The sequence below is a fragment of the Triturus cristatus genome, chromosome 2_1 (assembly GCF_964204655.1).
Source record: "Triturus cristatus chromosome 2_1, aTriCri1.1, whole genome shotgun sequence".
In the NCBI taxonomy this organism is placed as follows: domain Eukaryota; kingdom Metazoa; phylum Chordata; class Amphibia; order Caudata; family Salamandridae; genus Triturus; species Triturus cristatus.
This window is the reverse complement of record NC_140581.1, coordinates 1,006,221,929-1,006,245,670: the sequence shown is the minus strand read 5'-3', so window position 1 is coordinate 1,006,245,670 and position 23,742 is coordinate 1,006,221,929. Positions and strand designations below refer to the sequence as shown.

The 23,742-nt window shown below is 44.0% G+C and overlaps 1 protein-coding gene across 5 annotated transcripts in view; it reads right to left on the bottom strand.

The window, feature by feature from the left end:
- The window catches only part of BNC2 (basonuclin zinc finger protein 2), a 1,107,147-nt gene that overhangs the window by 5,425 nt on the left and 1,077,980 nt on the right, over positions 1–23,742 (bottom strand). Inside the window, exon 10 of one of the 5 annotated variants that reach the window (XM_085634816.1) lies at positions 21,784–21,843. The exons of 3 other annotated variants lie outside the window; for them this stretch is intronic. In XM_085634816.1, coding sequence (XP_085490942.1) covers positions 21,784–21,843 — 60 coding nt within the window. Of the gene's footprint in view, positions 1–21,775; positions 21,844–23,742 lie in introns of all 5 variants that reach the window. One more of the 5 variants, XM_085634830.1, reaches the window with a different exon arrangement.

Sequence of the window (23,742 nt, the reverse complement as noted above, 5' to 3'; positions counted from 1 at the left end):
GGATTCCCCCATCCTTAAGTTTAAAGGAGCGAAAAGGGTTTGAAGGTATCTTACTCAGCAAAGTGGTTGGCTATAACCATTACTCATATGTATTTATTTACTTTTTGGAATGCAGATATAATAAATAAAAAATAATATATATATGTGTGTGTGTGTTTTGGGGATATTGAAATGTATTTTGAAAAGAGGTTTTAGTCAAAATACGAAGTTGTAGGGAAACAGGTATTGTAACAGATGTTTTAGCAAAACAACGTCTGGGAAAATTATTTTAACACACAAAATTAGAAAGCAATAAAATGTTGCTGTCCCCTCTATTTTTATCCTAAGAGCAGCATTAGCAGCTTCACATTACCTGTTTACGTTTTCAAAATGTCAAACACAAAATGTTTGGAAACAATCACTGTATTTTTTTGTTTTTTATGCTTACGCCAAAACAAAGAGTGACAAGTATCACTATGAAAAAACTCCCATTTTCTTTTTGTATTCTATACGGAAGAAACATTCTAATCGATCGTCACACATACCCAGGTAGGTTCAGGAATTTTCCAAAGTCCGGAACAAATTTAATTTGAATAAATAAATACAAGTTTTGTACCTCATAGTGATGATGATGCGCAGATACCATTATTTTTGGGGGATGTGTATGTATGCTTTAGAAGCAGTGCCTGTCTTCATGGTCCAAGGCAAGTAATTACACATTTGCCTGAATTTATATGACCAGCAATGTGGTCACATGCGGAGATGGCGGATTTAATATTCAGGAGGGTCGGTTCTTCTACTGTTTAAAGAAATGTGCTCTTTGTGAAAAGACGTTTAGTTTTTCTTTGGCAGAAGCAAGCTGCAATTTGCTATTACATCGTCAAATTGCATCTTTTTTCTTAGCGAAGGTGGTGGTGGTGGTGGTGGGGGGGGATCATTCATCCTTCCCTGCTGCGAGGGAGAGAAACTAACCTGTCCCCACGTGGGATGCACCAACTCAATCTCATGAAGTGGGTTCACTGGTTTTGGACTACATGTAAGGATAAACAGCTTTACTGTACGTCACCCCAGAACATATACAATTTGGCAGCTTTCACATCTAGACAGAAAGCCAACACAAGGTGGAGTGCGATCAAGAGAAATGTACGGCAGGTATACATAGCACTGTTTAGCTCAACTAGACCAATACACTTAATTGCTAGGATTAACATTAAACCACAGACTTTAGTCTACTTCCATTAAAATCATTGAATGTTAACCCCCAGCCTTTTAGGTCTCATGGAGCAAACTTGTTAGTAAATAAAAAATTCATGAAAATAAAATATCATAACGTATTCTTAGAAAAACATACAAAAAGTTCAACCGAAGTAGATACTTTTGCACATGATGTAAGTTGTAGAGCCAGGGGCCATACATTTGCCTCAAGGGGCAGTAGCAGAAAAAAGAGGGCATATTCAAGGACGGGGGTCAATTGTGGCTTCCACGTACTTCATAGCAATCTATTCCCTGTTCTAATGCTCACATACAAACCAAGGTTTTACACATGGTGTATATGTGGTCATATATGGATGAACATGGTCAAATTTTGGTTTTGGCCAGAGATGGCATCAATGGACATGAGCTACATTAGTTACTTATAGCTCACTTTAAATCCTTTGAAAGATCAATGGGAGAAAGCGCTTTGCCTCCTGCTGCTACCTATTCACTCTGATGCTCACTAGATCCCATAGGTTAGATCTACCTTGCCCATGCAGATCCTATTGCTACACAATGTCTTGTAAGAAGAGTACATTGAACCACCCCTGTACTCTACAATCACAATTTGAAGAAGTTAAGAGGACCCCCTTGGCTTGCTGGCTCATCGGTGTGTGGCAGCATTACCTTGGTCATCCAATTGGCCATATCCATCACAACTCATTGAAGTAGTGCCTTAGAACAAACACTAGAGTAATGTTTTCATTTGTGTCTGACACTCAGTCAAAGCAGCTAGAAAGAAACAATGGATGCACTCAGGTGGAGAGACAAGTTCTACTACACTGCAGCATTCTAAGAGAAATGTAAAAATGCAGGAAAAATAAAGATGGGATACAATGTAAAACTTCCAATAGACACGTAGGTTTCTGTAATACTGGAAAATGTGGGACCTCTAGTGGATGTAGATGCACACTTTCACAAAACAATGCGACAAATGTTGAATACAATTGTGTAGAGTAGGTGAGTGACAGGGGCACAGATAGGTAACTTGGGGATATCTACCATTTAAGAAAGTGATACATGGGATGGGCTAGGACAAGTAATTGGCGATTAATCATACATGGAAGCAAATAGAAATCTTAAATTGACTCAAAACGGTGATGATTTTCGCGAAAGCTTAGGCCTTAATAAGGAGTAACTGCAGGCAGATGGTTAGAAAGCAGGCAAGGGGGAGAAGACAATATCAAAAACAATTTTAGGGCTTCCATTTATGCCTTGTCTCTTCAGTCTTGAATAAACAAACAATTAACCCAAGGATAAAGTGGCTGAGATCCATCTGCAACTATTAGAATAAAGGGTGCCATGGACATTTACCCCTGTCATTAATTTTAACACAGATTGAATAGAATGAGGACAGAGTGAAGATTGAATAAAATGGATACAGAATGAACATTAAATAAACAAGGGCAACAAGACACTTCATAAGAATTGAGAGGTGATGGATTGCAAAAGCAGAAGGCAGTGATCATGTTATGTTATGCAGATGTGTTCCCTATCACCCGGAAGGGTGTCTTGGTGATCAGCAGGTATGAGTCTAGTCATACCTAGAGCCTAGTGAGACTACTCGAAAAGCCAGGTCTTCAGCTTCTTGCGTAATTCACGAAGTGGGGGGAGGCTCTTATGTCCAGAGGAGGGTCATTCCATGTCTTAGGAGCAATGTAGGAGATGGCTTTACTACCAGATCTGGTTTTCTGTATACGCGGGATTTGTGCAAGTAGGAGTGTGGATGAGTGGAGCTATTGGGAAGGTTTGTGAAAGCAGATGCGGTAATTGAGGTATGCTCGGCCAATGTTACTCAGTGCCTTGAAAGTGTGTGTGAGGAATTTGGATTTTGCGCGTTTGTGAATGGGGAGCCAGTGCAGCTCCTCCAGGTGTGGTGTGATGTGAGTGCTGCTTGGGAGGTTGAGAGTGATCCTGGCCACCGAGTTTTGAACGGTCTTCAGGCTTCTGGTGAGTTTTTGTTGATCCCGGCATAGAGGGCGTCCCCATAGTCCAGCTTGCTTGTGACTAGCATACATGATGGTTTTCCGGGTGGTGATTTAGAGCCATTTAAAAATCTTTCTCAGCATCATTAGCGTATGGAAGCATGAGGCAGTGACAGCGTTGACTTGGGCAGTCATGTCGAGTTTGATCTTGATGATGATCTCAAGGTTCTTGGTGGTGGTGGTGGGTGTTGGTCCTAGCTCTGTTGGCCACTAGGTGCAGTCCTGTGGTGCTGTTCTCTTCCCGAAGATCACAATTTCAGTCTTGTCTGTATTCAGCTTTAGACAGTTGGTCTTCATGCAATGGGCGATTTCAGTCATGCAGGCTTTGAACTTGATACGGGTAGTGGGTGTTTTGTCTGTGAGGGAGACAATGAGTTGGAGGACCTTCAGCATAAGGTGATGGTTAATGCTTGATAGCGAAAAGTGGTTATGATGAGTTCACCTACTCTATAGCATCTGGGTCGCAGGAAGAATGAGGGGGCTGGCTAGAATAGAGAAAAGGGTTAAGATAAACATCAAAATGGGGAGGCTTGGGGAAAGGGATGAGGAGAATGACATTGTGAAGTGCCCTAGGAGTCCCTTTGGCACGAAATACATTTCAGTCAAGACTACACTGTAAGCACAGACAGAGTCAGGAGCCATTGAGATGTTTGCAATTAAATGCATTCACCATTAGCAAACAATTGTTCATGAGTATAGCATAAAGGAGTGTTGCATGTTTGTTCTGCACAGGCAGTGGCATGTGGAGTAGTAAAAAAAAAAAACACCTTTGATAGTTTTGCACTCGACTCCAGTGCCCCCTCATACCTCTAGTCCAGTCAGCAGGGATACCCTGACTAATGGCAAAAAAACAACCCATGCATAGCTGTCTGGGGTGGTCTGCCAGGGTAATCTATGTAAGTGCATTGAGTCTATCCACTGCCACAGAAGGCAGAAATGCTATGACGGAACCCTAACCTCAGCTAGAAAAATTCCATCCCATATGTTGATTGGGAAGCAAAATAAAGCCAAATTTCACTGTAGAATTATCAGCAATTGGTAATCAGAATCAGCATGAGAGCTCTTGAAATTATCTGTTCTTGGAGAAGCAAAGCACAAGTGGGCGGTCTCTTTGACTTTATGGAAATAAATTATTTTAAACCCCCCCTGAACGTTTGCAAGCAATTTATGCTTCAAAACCATCTAAGTACCTTTGGCTTATATGTGTTGTTACTCACATTCACGATCAAACGTAAAGTAGAGGTGCGAGAGCAGATCAAAAGGCCCAGCACGAAAGGCAGAGACCAAAATTAGAGTTAAACTACAGCAACAAAGCAGATTCATGCTGCTTTGACCATAAAAGTTCAGACTACAACAGCAAGCAAAGACTGAAAGACCAAGGGCCATCATTGACTCCAAATATGGAGTAGAGTGTCAAAGTATTAAGCAGCTGAATGTTGCAAAATATAAATAGCGCTCACTGTTTGTCCTCAGTACCTCAGCTAGGGCACAGGTACACGAGTCGCATGATTCACCTGAGTGACTGTATCGTTAGGAGCTTTTTGCTGTTGCAGGACTTTCATATGGCAGGGGAAAACTATAGTGAAATCAGTTCCTCAAACTGTTTCAAATCATGGTGGAAATCCTAAACGAGGGTTTCAGATTACAAACAAGAGTATAATATTCTGGTCACACAATCTGGTGGTGGTATGTTACATGCACCATCAGGGAGTCTGTCAATACTCCTGAGTTTTCACTATGTTGTGCTGGCTTATTGTTTATGAGAAGCTGTGCATGGAGTGAGCACTCAGCTTACCTCATTCTTTCTTTTTTTTCTAGGTGTAGTAATGCCACGCAGCTGCCATCAGAATTCAGTGAATGATGATCTGCAGTAGCTTGACATTTGAATTTTTGGGGACCTTTAGAAAACAGGGAAACATCATGGTGTTTGAAACCAGGCATGCATTAACTGGATAAGAGAGGCCTGATGAACTGAGTCAAGGTTCAAGGTCTTGGACATGTGGTAAGATTCCTATATGTTGTGTGGCCATGACAGCATTAGCGTTCTGCGTTCAGAGTAATCAGAAAAGCAGATCCTAAGTAATAGTTTGGCTTTGTGGTTGGTGTTTCATCCCAGCATAGAGAACGTAAGCCGCCCCAACTGTTTTAACAAGTATAGTGCAGGAGAATGCTGGCTACACTTTCACTACTAGAAAGTCCCTACATATATGACCGTGCTGCTACATAGCTCTCTTTAATGTCATTTTACAAGGCCACCACGGTAAGGTAACAGTGTCTAAAAGGGTATTCTCTACGAATCATGTCAAGCAGTGAACAGAGTGCTAATACGGTCAGTTAGTTATGAGGTCACCCATCCTCAGATTTAGGATGAATCAGGCGGTTCAATGGGTGATGGTAACTTAAATGCTACACAGTTAAGTCCGATTTGACCAGAAAAAGCCATTTCCTTAAAGGTGAAGGACCCTATTAAATTGCTCCTTTGATTAAGCCTCTTTGCAAATATGTCCTTCAAGATGCTGCTGATCAATCACTCATGATGCTGTATTTAGAGGCGTGGAAGGTGGCATGCCCCATGCTAGCGCTTTGACAAGTAATCATTCACTGTGCTTCTTTCAGCGCTGGAAAGCGCAAGTTAATATGCAGGCTCAATATTCTAGGCGGTGGCCCATTGATGCAAAGCCATCAATGTTATGGCGTACACAGGTGATTCCATTTTATAGGGCGACTAAAATCAATCAATCAGGTTTCCTATAAAGACCAGCTACTCACCAGGGAGGGCCTCAGGGTGCTGAGTGGGGGGGAACAGGAAGGATCTGCAGTTGAGTCGACTACAGATTGTGGAAAGCTTTGCTTGGTGATCTCTTGAGGAGACTTTCTCTTTTAATAATGAAAAGCGTCAAATCCAACCCCCTGAAGCCTACGGGAGAGCCGCTGTGACTGTCGATCAGTGCTGGGAATCTTCGGCCTGTGGGCTGGGCAGGCGTGTGCAGATGGGATCCTTGATGAATGCCCAGATTTGTAACGTACCCCGCTTTGGCTGGCGTGAACGCTTGATTGTGCTTCCCTGCTCTTGTTTATCCCCAGTGCAGTTTTATTTCACCAGGCTTCTAGTCGTGATGCTCTGTGGGCAGTCTTTCTTCAAAGAGTGACTGCAGCTGATGTTGTCTGGTGATTGTCAGGGAGATCCCAACACATAAAATAATGCCCTGTTAAGCACTGGGCACAATTTGTAGACAAACTCTTACAGTGTGGTCTGACTGCCACCCTTCAGGAAGTGAACCTTTGCGCTCCTTTGCGTCTACAACTACCATTCAGCGACGTCTCGCAGGGGTGAATGGCACTAGTAGTAAATTATTATAGCTCTCAGTTCTGCCACCCACAGCCTCACTTCATGTTTGAAACCATCACCTCTCCTTGCACCACCTTATTACATTGCTTTCAACACATCACTAAAGATGTCCCCAGTCAGATTTCATTTTCTCATGGTTATGCGCATTACCCTCTTTCGAAATCTTAACATATGTTCAGCCCTCCGGCCATTTTAATTCAGTTCATTGCATTTTCTCAGAGTTTTCATGAGCGCGTTTATCTTTTCTTTATTGGAGTAAACAAAAAAGGGCACAATGCGTCTGCACGTTTTGATTTAACGCATGGTCGGGGGAAAAGGACGGCAAGCTGTTACTGGGTGAAAATGAGCGCTGAAGCGCAGTTGTGCACGTGAAGCAAGAGGTAAACCAAAAGCAGGCGCCTCTCTGGCTCAGGCTGGGATGACCATCGTGAAGGATGGGACTCCCAGGTGGCACATGCGTACTCTATAGCTTGGCAGCCTCCCCATAACGCACCATTGTAAGGCAAGGTTGCTAAGAAGGCCTGCTCGTCCCACCGTTTTCTGCGATAAGATACGCTTTCTTAACGTATGTTCCATTAATCTCTCCCGAAACTAAATGGAAGCCAACTAACTTTGCCATGAATAACTGGAAAAACACAAACAATAACTCCTTGTTGATGCTTATTGGGCAAAGAAATTCTCTGAAAATATGTCCTTTACTACGAAAATAGAATAAATGAAATCCAGTATTTGTAAAGCACAAACAATTACCCGAGGGTGGCAAGGCACTGGGGGCCATCTGGAAGATTAAGCGAGCTATTGCCCAGAGTCACATGGTGCTGGGCTTACCTGCCACTGGCACCGGGGATCGAACTGTGAGCCCCTGTGTTCCGGAGTCAGGCGCCCTGGCCGCTGTGCCACACCTCTTCCATGATGCCTCTCAATCAGAAAAGTGTAATATTGGTCAGTTTCTGCATGCCACAGGTATAGATAGGGTGGTTGTCTACCGCAACGTAGTCTCAGCCATCAAGCCCCAAAATCTCTAACGGGCCCCAATTCCAAAGCGCTATGACGAATACTCCATGGGAGTAGCTGACCATTTGATGCCGGCCGGCACTGGAGTTTTGACTGCCTAAGGCAAAATGAAGCTCTGAGAGTTGCTGCCATTTACTTTAATATTTTATTCGGCAACTTTACATTAAAACCTCAACACTGGCAAACCCTTATTCTTACAGCTTGAAAATTACTATTCAGGCACCTGTGATTTGTTTAATGATGGTGTTTTGAAAGCTATTGGCAAGTTGTTTCACGGTTACTTTAGTTCATTGGACTACACATGAATATAAGATGATGATTAATACTTAATCAAAATATAATCAACCATGCTTGCTAGTGATGTGACAATCCACCCATCTCTTCTTTGGCATCTGGGTGTCGGCTGGGATAGGAGTGGAGTGGTGATCAGAAGAGGGAAAATGCTTCAGTGCAAGTCACAATTGCTGGCTGGTTAAAGACCGGTCTAGAAGAAAGGTGCGTCCTCTGTCCAGCCTTCAAGTTCATTTGTTGTTATCTCCCATCTACAGATGGGGTCTATCAGGATCAAACAGTTGATACCTTCTCATTTTCTGCATTTGCTGTGTTCTGTACACCTTGTTTATGGGCAGGCGGTCTGTGACGGTCAGATTTTAGTCAAGATCTCCGGAAATGTCCAGTTGAGATCATCAGCAGACAAAAGTTTTCAGGAATTTTCTAAAGAGCAAGTGGTTGTTCCTCGTGCTTCATGTCTGCATAATTGTCTTGTGTTGTAGACTTCTCCCTGGCTAAACATTAGTGATATACCCAGCTTTGGGCTCACTCGCATGCGCTACGGAATCAACCGTGCACTAGACTTTGTACCCGAGCGTACATCTGGATGCAAGGACCAGTGTCCATCCAGGAGTTAGACCCCAGGATACAAGGCCCAGTGCTTATATTGCAAAGGTGGTTGCAGCTGGGGCCACCAGCACTCATTTTTGGGAACCAGCGCTTATTTTTCCTCATGAGACCTTCACCCCGAGGAGAAGAAAGAAAAACACAAAAAGGAGAAAGGGCAGACAAACCGTGACAAAGAAAGTAAGAATGACAAATCACATGGAAGTGTGAGATAAAGGGGTAGATAGCATTGGGTGATAAATCAGAGCAGAATCAAGACTTAGCAGCATTGATATTCAGCACCCGACATTCTACAGCACCTGAGCAAACCTTTTGGGCCCTGGCAGTTGTTATACAAATTAAGCACTAAATTGTCATTGCCTGCACTTGCTCTTTCTGAAAATGCAGCTAATATTTTCACACATGGAAGTGTAAAGCTCCCCATAAACGCCCTTGAACAAATGCTGGTGACCAGATATGTATATATGTCGCAAAAGGCCAGCTCCACCTGGAACAGAAAACGACATGACATTGAAAGCAGTGGAATAAACACTGCTGCAGTCCAGAAAAGCAGGGGACTCAGAGGTACAAAGTTTGACGCTTTTCTTGATTTCAAGAAAAGATACACAACACATTCTCCTAAGGTCTTGCTACGATGAAAGGAAGCGGCTGTGGCGCGTAGCTGCGCTGGGCCGGCCTGCCTGTTGTTTCTCGCACATCTGCAGCTAGCGCTTCCGAGGCCAACCACTGAGAAACAGCAGCCAGGGGCAAAGGGGGAGAAGAGGAGGCCCGCGAAGTAACTTTGACTCTCACTGAACGGGACGGCGCGAATAAATTAGCACCGGCGCGGAGGACGCGCGGATCCCCCAGATGGACACGTGCCTTGCCGAAGACGGCTCGCGAACAACACCCTTTCCGCGGATGCTGGGATCGGAAGAGACGTCTCCTGTAGTCTGTTCTCACTCACAGCGGCAGAAATCTGTAATCTAATTAGACGCTGTACCCGTCTTCAATTCCTGTCAGCCGAACGCTGCGCAGAAATGTGCGGACGAGCCCTGGCACTCTGCTAAGCACGGTCCCTTTTCCGCTGTCAGCGGTCCCGCCGGCCCCGCTGATGTGATTACAGTGACTTTTATTCAATTAAGGGCCATTCCTGCCTTTAGAAAAAGCTGCTTTCTCAATTGATTCGAGTGTAATACAATAATAAAGATGAACTCATGGCAGTGCATTAGCTCGGCTGTTCATAACTTGGCTGCGCGAGTTCATTCATGCGAGTCGATTTCCATTATGCCACCTCGGCGCAGAAAGAATTGATTCCCGTCTCCGGGCACTTCTTAATCTCTCGTGCCCCTTTTTTGCGCTTTTAAGTCAGGAGTCAGGTGAAGCTTTCAAAAACAAAAAAAGAGACCTGTGAAATCTTGGCGTTTTAAAAAAGTGCCTCAAATATTTGTTTGGTGACAATAAACATGCTGCTGAAGGCGTCAGTACGGTGGCTGAAAAGAGTCAAGAGGAAGCGACAGCCTTCATTCCAGAACAGCCTGCTGACGCACCACGGAGTCCTATGACTTGGAGATTAAAGTTCAGTTGAAATTTGCACTAGTGACTTAAGAAAACGAAAATGTCCATACACAGCGTGTCCAGCGTCGCAGAGATAAGCCTTTATCAAATCAAAATGCACACTTTGACACCGACTTGAGCTTAGAGAGGTTGGGACACAGGAAGGTCAAAAGTGATTGCCCAGAGTGGTGAAGCTCGGATTGGAATGGAGGCCTTCTGGTCGCACTATTTAAATCTAAAAAAAAAACACACAAAGAAAACCACATTTCTTTCCAGAGACTGGGGTGCCCATGGCTTAATGAATCTCATATTCCATGCCATCACATTCTCTATTTAATATTTGAGTTAGTTACAGTATTTTTAAAGTTTTGTCTTTGTATGCACCAGACACCCTTTCATCCATATGCAGGCAGCTTGACAGCTGTAAATCCATGCTTTCAATGATAATTATAAACGTGCTAATTATCCACTCTCAAACTTATGGCTACAACAAAACGAGGCATTACAGGTGTTGTACCTAGCCCCTCTGCAGGGTTATCCCCAAACATGTTGCCTTCTTCCTCCTATTTTTTTGTGACTCGTCTTCTTGGCTTTAGGACTCTGGCCATTTTACAACTGCTAACCACTGCTAAACTGCAAGTGCTCCCTGTCTAAATGGTATTGGTGATTGGTTTATCCACGATTGGTATATTTGATGTACTAGCAAGTCCCTAGTACACTGCACCATGTGTGCCCAGGGGATGTAAATGAAGTGCTACTAGTGGGCCTGCAGCACTGATTGTGTCACTCACATGAGTAGCCCTGCAAAAATGTCTCAGACCCCCCACTGCAGTGTCTGTGAATGCAGTGTTAAACTGCCATTTCGACATGGCATGGGCACCCACTTGCCTGGCCAAACCTTCAATTTTATTACATATAAGTCACCCCTAAGGTAGGCCAAAGGCAGCCCAATGAGCAGGGTGCAGTGTAGTTTTTCACTATTGCAAGGAGTTTCTCTATCACGGGGTAAAATGGGGATTGCCTTGAAATATCTTTTAAGTGTAATTTCCCATTGGGAGCAGATGGAGATTTGGAGTTTGGGGTCTCTGAACTCGCAATTTAAAAAAACATCTTTTGGTGAAGATGGTTTTTAAAATGCATGTGTGAAAATGCCACTTTTAGAAAGTGGACATTTTATTGCTTAACCATTCTGTGCCTTTGTTTATCTGTAAAATTCACATCTGGGTTGGCTGAAAGTTGGGCTATTGTGCATTCACTCTAGACAGTCACACAAAGGGAGCTAAATTGCTAAATTGCATATCCTGATGGGCCATCACCATGCTGATGGGCCTTCCTGAACTAGAGTGGTGGGAGGAGTTGTCACTGAAACCGAATAGGGCTGTCTCTGTCCTCACACTAATGTATCTCCACCCCCTCTAGTGTGTGGCTGGAGCCGAGCCAGGGAAAGGCAGAGTCTTGTGCACTACAAAGACTCTCCTTTTAAGTTTGTCTACTTCAAAGGAAGAAAGGGGTATAAGTATTGGACCTCTAAAGCCCCTTAATCAGAATATTTCTGGACTGAGGATATTCTGCCAGGAAGAAGAGCTGGATGCTGTAGGATGGACTGCCACTCTGCCTGTTGCTTTGTTGTGCTGGCCTGCTGCATGCTGCTTCTGCCTCCTTTCTACACCCTCCTTCCAAGGTTCTCTAAGGGCTTGTGCATGCTTGCCTTTTGTTAAGAAGTCTCAGGGCCATCAAAGACTTCACCTACCAGTTCCTGGGCTCTTCTGCGGAGAGTTCTGACTTGCGAAGTGGTCCAAATTCAATTCCTAGGCCCCTGAAGTAGAATCTAGTGATCTTAAGGAGAAAATCAACACATCGACTCCCAACACCTGTTTTCTCGAGGCACCCCTGCAAAAGATCGGCGCATCGCAGCTGCCTGACCTGAAGCGCGGTTTCCCATCGGAGCATCGACCACAGGTTTCACCGCAGGCCCCAGTTCGCCGTCATAGTGCGTCAGAAAGGTCGCCACAGCATGAGTCCCAAGCACCGTGTAACGTCTGTCCGTAGCACCTGCTCCAACTCTGACAAAGGACCTGCTTGCGGCTGCAGGATCGAAGCAACGCCAGCTTTGCAGTTGGAAAATAGACACTGCACCTGCTTCAGCCCTCTCACAATGCCACAGCGCATCTGAATTTGTGATGCATCGTCCCTCAACCCCAATGCTTAATTGACACCGCAGTAAGGAACCGAGGCAGTGTGTCCGGAAACCGATGCATTGCCTCCCCTTCCAGTAAGGAACCGACGCATCGCCTCCCCTGGCAGTAAGGAACCTACACATCACCTTACCTGTGTAGTAAGGAACCGACGCATAGCTTTGCTTTTGCAGTGGCTCACCTCTCCTGCGCCTGGCGTCGTCATTGATTTTTGACGCATCTAAGGTACTTTGTGCTAAAACGAATGCATCCATTGATTTCTATGGACCAAACTTGCTTAACATTTTAAAAGTGATATTTTGGCTTGTGTATGTTGGATTTTTGTCATTTTGATATTGTTTTATTCAGATAAATATTGGCTATTTTTCTAAACTGGTGTGACCTCCTTTTGTAGTGTTTGTACTGTGCTACTGTGTTTGTGTGTGTGTACAAACGCTTTACACACTGCCTCTTAGAAAACCTGACTGCTTGTGCCAAGATACCAAGGGGTTGAGCAGGGGTTATCTTAGCTGTGTGACTTCTTTACCCTGACTAGAGTGAGCGTTCCTCCTTGGTGCAAACCACTGCCAACCAGAGACCTCATTTCTAATAACAGGTCATTACAAATACAGTCATTTTGATTTTGTTTTTTGTTCTCTATCTACTGACAAAGATTTAAGGAGATATTTCTCTATATTCTAAGAATCAAAACAGATCTCAAGTTTGTGGATTTAGGCCAGAGTGCCACCTTGCTCGGCATACACCAGCTGGAGATGCATGCCCTAGCATTCGTTAATTTACCTGATTGGGCAGAGTGATCCCATAGCATAACTTCTTTTTTCTTCTTCTATACATTTAGTAACTAAGCATACAGAGCTGTTGGCCTCGATGAGTCGAGTAGAACAAAGTAATCCTAATGTTTTTCTCCAGACTAAGCAAAGTAGCACCCATCAGGAGAGTGTTCATATGATCACTCAGTTTCGGTCCCACTGCTGGACTCACAGTGCCATGCTGCACTAAATTCAGTTATGTTGCACTGTTCATTAGAAGCCCTCTGAGTGGGGTGCAACCTTGGCACAATCTGTAAAGCATCAGTGCTTGCTTCTCAAGTCATGGGTTCCAAACCAACTACCTTCAGGAGCATAGCTGTCAGTGGTGCAGCTGGTGCAGTTGCATTGGAGCCCAGGTGTGTGAGGAAGCTTTCACTGATGGCAGATTAGTTAACAGGCTTTTTTAGAGAGATTCAGCAGGGGCCTTACACTGTGCTTACTCTTTCCTGCAGGAGTTTTGGTTTGAGGCGTGGGAGGAACAGAGCAGAATGGTCTCTTGGGAAACTGTGAGACCTGGCGAAAGGCCGCAGTCCATGAAAAGGGATGATTGCAAATACATTCCTGCCTTTTATAGAGGAAGGGATAAAGTAATAGGGAACAGAAATGGAGAGAAAAGAATAGGGTCGGACTGGGACAGAAAATAGGTTTTTGCACCAAAGTTGAAGTGGCCCCCATTAATGAATTAGAAATCTAAAAAAGTGGCCAATGTTGAAAAATTGGGGGCAGTTTTGAACTCGTTAAGACACACTGCATAAGTGTTTTGGAAGGTATGGAAGACTGCATGGATTACCTACTTGCTTGCTGCAGGTAATATCTGTTTTAATATCAGGGAAATCAGCAGTAAAAACTGTTCCAGCAGACTATAAAATAACTGAATAACTACAAAAAGGAAAAAAACAGCCCTCACACTGATCTCCCAGACCAGCCTATCATACACTGCCTGAATGTCCTATAGGCCAGTCCGACCCTGAAGAAGAGATAGATAAAACTATCATGATAAGAAAAAAGGTGGAAGAAGAAAAAAGGAGCACATCAGATGCAGGGATGGAGAACAGAAGTGAAGTGGAGGAAAAAAGAAAGTGTGAAATGTATCCAAAAAAAGGAAAAAGTGAAACAAGGGTAAGTCAATAAATACGATAAAGAAAGGAAACATAATTAAGTAAAAGGGGACAGAGGAGTACGAGATGAAAATTAGGATGTGGGTAACAGTAGGAGGAAGTTGATGAGAGAGAGAGAGAGAAGCAAGGACAAGATGGAGAAATGAAAGAGAAAGGGATGCAGTGCATAGCAAGGAAGCAGATTAAAGGGATGTTGAGGACAGGGAATGTAAGGGAGCTAAAGGGAGGGGTGTGAGGGGGGCATAGGGGAAATAGGAAGATAAATGAGGGGTAAATAGGAAGAGGAGGAGAACAAGCGTTAAAGGATGATAAGGGCACATGAGAAAGGTAACTGAAGTGAAGACGATAAAGAGGAGAAAGGAATGAAAGAGGAAGTAGATGAGAGGAGGGAGGAATGGAAATAGGAAGAAGGAAGAGGAAATGGCCAGAATGTAGATCTCAGCAACCTGTAAGAAGTGGTGTAGCTATTATTCATGTAGTAGGTGAAGTGCCACTGGTGCCCGAGTCTACAAAAGGCCTATTGCACCAAAATCTTGGCTATCTTTCAATATCGAGTGGGACAAAAAGGAGGGGAGGCATTTTCTTTCTAGCAACACAGTTGCTACACCGCTAGGTGGTACAGATAAAAGTATGAGGACATTACATTTTATAAGACGCCATGCATGTTAGCACATTTGCACTTGGCCCTCTATGCAGGGCCAACCCAATTTTTTTTGTCTTCCCCTTCTTGTATTTTCTGAATTGCGTTTTAGTTGGCTTTTAGCACTCTGTGCACATTATCACTCCTAACCAGTGCTAAAATGCTTGTACTCTCTCCTCTCAACATTGTATACCCAACTGGCACATTAAATGTACTTATAAGACCCTAGTAAATTGGTACTACATGTACCCAGGCCCCATACATTAAATGCTGTGGTGGGCCTGCAGCAGTTGTTGCGCCACCCACTTAAAGCAGCCCCTTAAAACATGTCCCACCCCTGCCATTGCAGACTGTGTGCAGTTTTAAACTGCCAATTTGGCTGGCAAAATAAACCTTTTGCCAAGCCTAAACCTTCCTTTTTCAGAAAATAAGTCACACATTGGGCAGGGGGTAATGTATTTAAAAATTAGGACATGTACTTTTGAGTTTTACATGTCCTGGCAGTGAATAACTCTTAGATTTATATTTCATTACTGAAAGGCCTACCTCTCCCATAGAATAACGTGTGATTACCGTATTACATTTAATAGGTGCTAACGTTTAATTTGAAGCGTTCAGAAATGACATAATTGGTCTCAAATTAATTGTAAAATCCTTTTTCATGTTGAAGTCGTATTTGAAGTCCCAATTCTAAAAATACCACTTTTGTCCTAGCCATTTGGTGCCTGCAGCATGTGTCCTGGGTCACATGACTGTGAATAGCAGCCAGTTGGCCTGTGTATTCCTCCCAGACAATGAGACAAAGGGGCTCCAAGTGTTGGCAGGATGGAAGAGGCGGAGTTGTTCCCTGGCTCCAGCACACTCGCAAAGAACTGGACACCAGCCTACTGTCACCCTAGACGTCTTGGAGACTGGGCAGGGAAGGAAGGAAATTTCCAGAACCAGATGTGAGGGGAAGTCTAGAGGTTTCCCCAACTTCAACAGCTCGCACCAGGTATATATACTGGACCTTCAGACCAACACTTCAGTTCACTCCTGGACTAGCTGATGACCCCCAGGAGGACTGTGTTGTGTTTAAGAGGACTGCACTGCTACTTGAGGCCTGCTTTGTACCTCAGACGAATGCCCTTCTGCTACCAGAGGACTATCCTACTGATTGAAGCCTGTCTGGCTGCTTGATCCCAGCACTGCCAGAGTGGCTCCAAGGGCTATTTGGCTGGCTTCCTGTTCTGAGCTCCAGGGATACAACAAGCTCCAACAACCGTCAAACGGCATCTTGGCCATACCTGAAGTGAGTCCTGCCCTCCAATTGGTGCCTCACCAGTTCTGCACCCTCGAAACGTAGGACTTCAAATATTTTTCACCTAAAAGTGGCCTAAGATCAACCGGAGAACGGGACCTACCCGCTTCCGATACACCCACGGTGCATCATCGATCGGCCTAACTTCGCTATAGCTCCCGCTACGTTCTTCTCTGCAGAAGCAAATCCTGTTCAGCTGCTCCTCTCAGAAGAGGTATTGAGCCTTGTGGCACCCTTTTTGGCTACAGCTTGCAACATTGTTCCGCTGGAAATTTTCGACTTCCAAAAAAGCGACAAAGTCTGAATGTAGAAGTCTTCACCGCGACTGCCCCCAGTGCTGACCCATATACGCCTCCTCCTCGGACACAGCTGATTGCCTTGCCCCGATGAACTTTACCTCCTCAGACAGTTTTCTTTAAAGATTAAGTCAAGCCCAGACTGGGACAAATCAACTGCATATATCCGCACCGTGGTCAGCCATAACTTTTGACTTTGCCCCGGTCTCGAGCGACTAGATGTCCGCGGATGGCGTTTTGATCTTTTAGGGACTCATTTTTACTAAAAACTTTTAAAATTCCTGACTCCAGTTCTACTGATTGATTTTTGGCATTCTGGTGTCAAATTATTTATTAAATTTTCTCTATTTTTCTGAATTGGTGTGGGATTCTTCTTGTGGTGTGTTTTTACTTAATTGCTGTATGAGTGCTGCATAAATACTTTACAAATGCCTTTAAGATAAACCTGACTGCATTTTTGTCAAGCTTCTAGAGGGTTAAGCACAGGGTAATTTAGTGACTTTAGTGGTTCACCTTGATAGGGATTGGCGTTAATTCTTGAGATGGGTTTTTAGCCCCCGCAATAAAAAAACACAATTTCCTACAGTTACCCTCTCCAACATATATTCACCTACTAAGTTCTTGTTTCGCACCTTCATTGAGCTTTAGTTATGCAAATATCTCCAAGCCTCAATCTTTTGGCTGTTACTTTGACACCTTTCGTCTTGGCTGCATTGTACACCCAAGTACATCTGCTCGCCATCTACATACCTGTGCAGGGTGATGTCTTGCAGCGCCACCAAATCCTCCAAATTATTTGCATTTGATTAAAAGAGTGCTGCAGACAGCCTGTGACGTGAGCATCCAAAATACATGGTTACCAATGTGGTCAACTTAACCAATCCCATAATTTTCTTTTGGAATGTAGCTAGCATGTGAAGGCATGCCCACCCTCTGATTGATGTCACTTCTGGAAGATGAGCCAGTCGTACCGACCCTCGCTCAGTTCTCCGAGATCTTCCTCCAATGGTATGGCATTTACTGGCAGTTGAATTTCACGCCAGTTGTTAAAGCAGCTGCATTGCCTAATCCCTTATTCCGTAGGCATTGGCGATGAACCAGTGTCTTTGTCCACTTGATGTGTTTCCTGTATGGATTTATTTGGTAACAAAGTGAACGTGTATTCAGAGTCTTTGACTATATGATGTCGTCGTTGTCCAGTCTCTTTTTTAGAGTGCTTTGATGTACACGGGTCATGAGATTTTGTCCCATTTCACAGTGCAACTATCCTCTGCCAAGACGATCGGGCTCTGCTAGTAAGAACAACATATTGGGTCATATGGCGAGAGCTTTCTAACTTTTTTGCCCCCCATTTTATTGAAACAAGAAGGCAAAATGTAATTTATTAACAATTGCCACACAGCACAACGAGATACAGTCAGCAATTTAGAATGATCAACATTTACACAAATAAGCAGCAATACCAACTGAAAAGCTGACATCCTTGCTTCACCTGAAGGGATCATCTGTCGGTGACTCCTACCTATCCTGATACTGATTTAACTGGGAGATGGATTGAAATGCCTAATTGATAAAGTCATTACACATTTCTGGGCACCAACTAGGTATATTGTCTTGCGTCCTGTCTTGGAGAAGGTCCCACATTTTGTTGTGTCTATTTGGACTACCCCTAGCTTTGCACACTTCGCGCTCGATAGTAGTGCAATGATTAATACTGTTATCACATTCTTGTATGGACAGTGGGATGTCGGAACCCCTTCTACGGGTTATAAGCCGTTTTTACCAGAATGCATACCATGCCCACCAATAAACAACTGCCCTGTGGACCCTCTTCTCCCCCCCTTCCAGCAATTCCCAAAAGGGCCATGGGGGGGGGAGGGAGGGGGGGGGAGTGCTTGTTAAGTTGTATGAGAACATTCTTTCTTATCCTAGGACATGTATATCCTAGACCTTTGATGACAATTTGTTATAGGCATTGGTGGATGAGGGAAATGAGATGGGGAACATTTATGGTCAGGGTCATTACCTCCCGTACTAGGCAGATTAGTTACTTGATCAGAGTATTGATTTAATGACCATGCTGAAGTACTGTTTAAGCTTATATTTAGTTGTTTTTCATATGCTTACCTTTTAAGGCGCTTATGGGCTGTTCAGGCCACCAATCACTCATTGGTGCCTGGTAAAGATTAGGGTGAAGAAAAACTAAAGTGACAAATGTAGTCTAAAAACGAAGGCTAGAATCTCTCTTACTTGCTCGAGTTGAGTGAAAGAAACAATAGTTCCTGCTTTTCTTACTCACACTGGGCCCAATTTGTTTTGTAATGCTCGTGAATCAATAATGTTAATTACCCCATTTAAATCGATAATTGAGACAACTTCGCTTATGGCTACGTAGCACCTCAATAATGAAGTTTTAAAAGCAATGTATGGTGGAACGATTAGGCCACAATAAATGCCCATACCAACCAAAATTGAGTGTGATGTAAAGAAGTGTTTTCATCCACCATCGCCTCTGTGAGGGTTATGACCGCATTGTAGTCTTTCCTGCCACGTTTGAACTATGAAACAAGGCAGGAAAGACTATGATGCGGTTACCGGGGCCTACGGTGGATGCCTACAACACTAAAGCTCTGCAAGACTCGTATTTCAAATTCCTTGCAAGGATGAAGGCGATAAAATACATCATTCTATACTTCATGAGGGTCAGGAGGCCATCTACTCTGCAATGGATCCTACCCTATATGCTTAGCTCTGTTTGCATGTCCTCGTTATGACCCTCCAACTGGATGGAGAGATTCCTTGACAGCCTGGGTCGCCACAAGCAACCTCTCAGCTAAAGATTGTTCAGTGCATCAGACTCATAAAGATAATACATGGCACAGCGAAGCGGAATGGGGAACAGGCACACTGCACAGACAGTGTCTGTTTTGAGGCACTCTACAGATTACTACATGATGCTGCATCAATCAGTCAAACAGTGGCCGCAGAACAGAGGGCAGGGTGCATTCAAGTCTCAGATTTGTTATCCTCGTCCTGAGCCCTGCGTTTTAGCTTTCTCTTTGAAAACAGAACAAGTGCCAGTGGAGACGCTACAGAAGAAAGGCCAATCGCCTCTGGGCTCCCACTTCTATCTCGCTATGTGGTTTCCACCTGCAGACACATCAGCGGGAACCCCCTGGAGCCCAACATCCACTCCACAGCCGGGAGGGCTGAGAGCAAAATCAATGAGCTGCGGATTCCTCGCGCCCCCCTCGGCAGCTGCCAGGCCATGCCTTTCATCCCGAAGTGTTGGCAGCCCTGTCCTATATTGGAAATCAACCTGTGTGAGCTTGATGGCTCTCCCAACAACCTGACAGTTCATCAATGCCAGGAGCAGAGCTGGCAGGCTCCGGAGACCCTCCGCTAGACTCGTCCAGTCGGCCCACTCTAAGTGGACAACGCAATCATGACAGGTGAGGCGATGCCTTTGAGATGTCGCTTGATTCTCTGCTACTGAGCTGTAGCCACCAAAAATATGTCTGCAGGCTCTTGTGTTCAACTAACAAACGACAGCAGGTTCAATCCCTTCATTAATGCAGCTGGAATGTTGATTTTTTGGAAGGGTGAAGAGTTTATGACAGTGCTATAAATTTTTAAGGGGGGCACCAGCCTGTACGTGTGAACAGTGGCTAGTTAGCGGGCACTGACACACAATCTTATAATTGTTTCCTGCGCTGGTTCCATTTCATGGTGATAAAGGAGGGACTGGTCTATGTACATCATGTGGGGGCATCCCATATCCTAATGGTTGACATTGGGGTGTCCACACCTTGCACTGTTTCACAACCTTTGTGATTATTACGCAGATTGCACCATTCTGGTGCATCTTTTCAATTCTCTGATTTTGCATAAAATAGCTTATAGCTGTCATTTATCTTGTTATCTAGGTTAGGTCTAATATGAGAAAGTACTCCAGATAAAGAGAAAACTGGCCTGTTTTGCTGACTAAAATGAATGTGTTGCTTCCAAAACAGGAACTAACTGATGCACAGAAGCCTGTCCTCGACATGCGGATGACCTGTAGAGATAAGGATGCACCGCACCACCAAGGAATACTGTGCTTCTGCTGCTGCTGGATGCAATGCGGGAAGTGTAGCAACAAACATATTCTGATTTACTAGCATTAACAGCTGCAAAGAAATTGTGTGTTACAACAAAACATGCATTATAAGAAAATATTTGTGTCCATCAAAAAATCAATCACCGTCCTCCTTATTGTGGTCCATCAAAAATACAACTCTGTCAAAGCAGTATCTTGAATCTTGGTTGTCCTTCTGGTAAGCACCTCTCGAAGAAGGAAGGATGGTAACACACACCGACACCAATAATCTGGCTGCACTCCGTTGTTCACAAATGTAACATTTAAAACTAAGTGCTGTTCAACCATCTTTAAGAAAGCTAGATTTTGTGTCCCACTAGTGACTGCATTACCAGTTCTACTAAAATCAGTAATAGTTTTAGGGACTTCGATTTTATTAGCGATGTGAGAGCAGAAAACAGACCTGGATTTTTCATTCTAGAGCCCTTATTCATAGATGCATACATCTTTAATTGACTTTTTAAGAACAAAAAGGGGAGGCTTGAAAACCCATTTCCCTGACCACAAATCTCACCTATCCCCTTTTATGATGCACTTGGTGCTCTCTAGCCTTGTCCTAGGGGTATATAGTGTATGTTTGAAGAGGATAGCCAACCTATATTCCAAATATATGTCATGCAGCAGTGCAGTGAACCCCAGATGTGGGCCTGGCCTGTAACAACTTCATGTAAACTCTATAAAAGAGCAGAGTGTGGCTCTGGCAGGGGTGGGTTACAGCTTCCGTTTTCAAGAGGGAGTTAACTTCCGGTTATGGACAAAGCTGAGGCCGCAAACGTTAATGCTTATTGCCCATTATGTGACTAAAAAAGTCATAAAAGCCGAGAGGAGCCACAGCCCAGGCTAATATATTCACCAAATAAATCATTTTCATCAATTATATGCTCACCGATACAGCTGGACAGAAACCTATGAACTTTCTAAATGGTCATTTGTGAGAACCCAATTTCTTCAGTGCGGTTTCCCTTTACAATTGTCTGTGACTACAAGGAAAACATGTTTGACTAGTTGTCACCATTAAAATAATAATTGCATGCAGGGAAAACCAAGCTAACAAAAATCGTGACATGACACATATAACACCGGTTTCATTCATAACAGACTGTAATTTGCCAAAAAATGAAGATGCCCTTATCTTTTTTACATTTTGTGTGCAGATGTCATAAAATAACGGCTTTCCGCATTTGGGGAGAGGGGAAGAGGAGGGACAGAAACGAATTCACAGAATGTACTCAGCACGTGGGAATCTTATAAAAAAGAATATTTACCCATTTACATTTCTAATTTTCCCATTGCCCCATTTGCTGCTTGCTCTTCTTGGTGCAATCCGGAAGCTCTGTATCAAAAACAAACAAAAAAAGAGACCACACCCATAACGCTGGAGATATGACCGGAGGGTCTAGCATGTGCTCATAGCAAACGTTCTCTTTACAGTTTCTACCTCATAGTAATGTTATTACGCAACTGTGTGCTTGCATACCCGCACCATTAGATTAGTTATGCCAATCACATGTAACATGACACCATCAAAATGAGAGGGAACTTCCCTTTTTAAAGGGAACCTGCCACCAGAATGCCATTTCCGCATCTTCGCCGGGGCTCTTTGCTCCATTTTAAGAGAGATTCAGAATGTCATTTGGAGCAGGCACCACATCCACCATTACAATGGCAGGAATTGACAAGATGTGGTTTTTAACCTCTGGATGATCCAGGAACTTCTCAGTATGAAAAGGGAGAAGGGGTGGTCCCAAGGGTAAGAGGCACAAAACATCCTTCTGGGTCTGTCATAGCAAGGAGGACCTCACCAACGACCTGCTCCTAAGAACATTCGAAGTGCATTTCAAACCTCCTCGGGTCTTAAAAAGTGCAGCAAATATCCCTGATGATGCCGCTGAAGTAGGACATTCTTTGAGAAGAATATTAGGGCAACAGTTTCCCCTTAGTTGGCCAGTACCTTGGTTACCCATAATATGCTCTTCAAGGCTCGCCATGGCTTGGTTGCGCTACAAAATGGAGTAGTCATCACAAAAGGGCAGAAGTAGTTTTACTTTATAAAAAAAAAAAGACAAATCTGAAACTACTTTTCAAAAGCACTAAAAACAAAGCCAAAAAAAATACCAAAAGAGTGCACAAAGCATGCATAGATTATAGGACAAATTATGGCTCGCAAATTAAAGCTGTAGAACACAAATCACTTAAACCACTTCTAATGGGAGAGAAATCGTTCACACCGGTCACGCAATCGGCTCCCTTCGCATTCAAATTATTCACTTGAAGATAAGCTCCCACCCAAACTCTGCTGGGGCCCGGCTAATTTACTACACAGATAGGGCACGTCTCTTGTAATAAGAGGCGGGATGCGCTGGGGTCGGCCATTTATCAGCATTAGCCTTCTTTTCTCAATTCACAGTGAATTACGCAGCCTACACTACGTCTTCCTCCACAGAGCCCCCATCCCCTTATGGCCGCCTAATGTGGCAGGCAAACAAAATTGACAGTCTCGCCTTGTCAATAAGGCGGGGTGGCGCTCTCTGGGGGGGACGTTCGACTTTGCAGGAGGAGTGTGGCATTAGCGCGCTTGTCCCACGAATGTTAATCATCGTCAAGCTGCCTCTAACGCCGACATGAGCGAAATCACCAAATTTGTGCACTAAATGAATTGTAACAGGCTCATAAGAGAGCGAGACATATATGGCGGAGACAAACAGATGGTTTGTTTACTCCACTTTGCAACTTTATAAATGTCGTAACTCCGACGGGCCAGTGAGAATTATTTCTTGGCTGCCAGGAGTGGCACGCTTCTTGCATTCTGAATGCAAAGCAGGAGTTTCAAAAGCCTTTGTCATCAATGCGGAAAGAGTAGTAAAATGTCACTGGCGTCGGGTGGCATTTGGGACGGCCGCATATCTGCAGGAGCACTTGTCCGTGGATGCGGTCGCTCAGGTTTATTAGGAGCTTGACAAGTGCCAGAAAGCGTTTTTAATGCACGAGTACTGGCAGGTTCAATAACCACTGAAATCTCATAAATCATACAGATAGGAAAGCGCCGACCGCCCCGATACTGCTCTGGAACAGTTAACAATGACCATGCAAGGGTGGGATGCATAAAACAAGGGCAGGTTAGGCCCACTCTTTCCTTCTGTCACTGGCATGCTGCACTGCAAACTCTATACATCTCTGAAAAACGTTAAAAACACAGCAAACCAAAAATGCAAGGCAAAAGGCTGGGGGAACT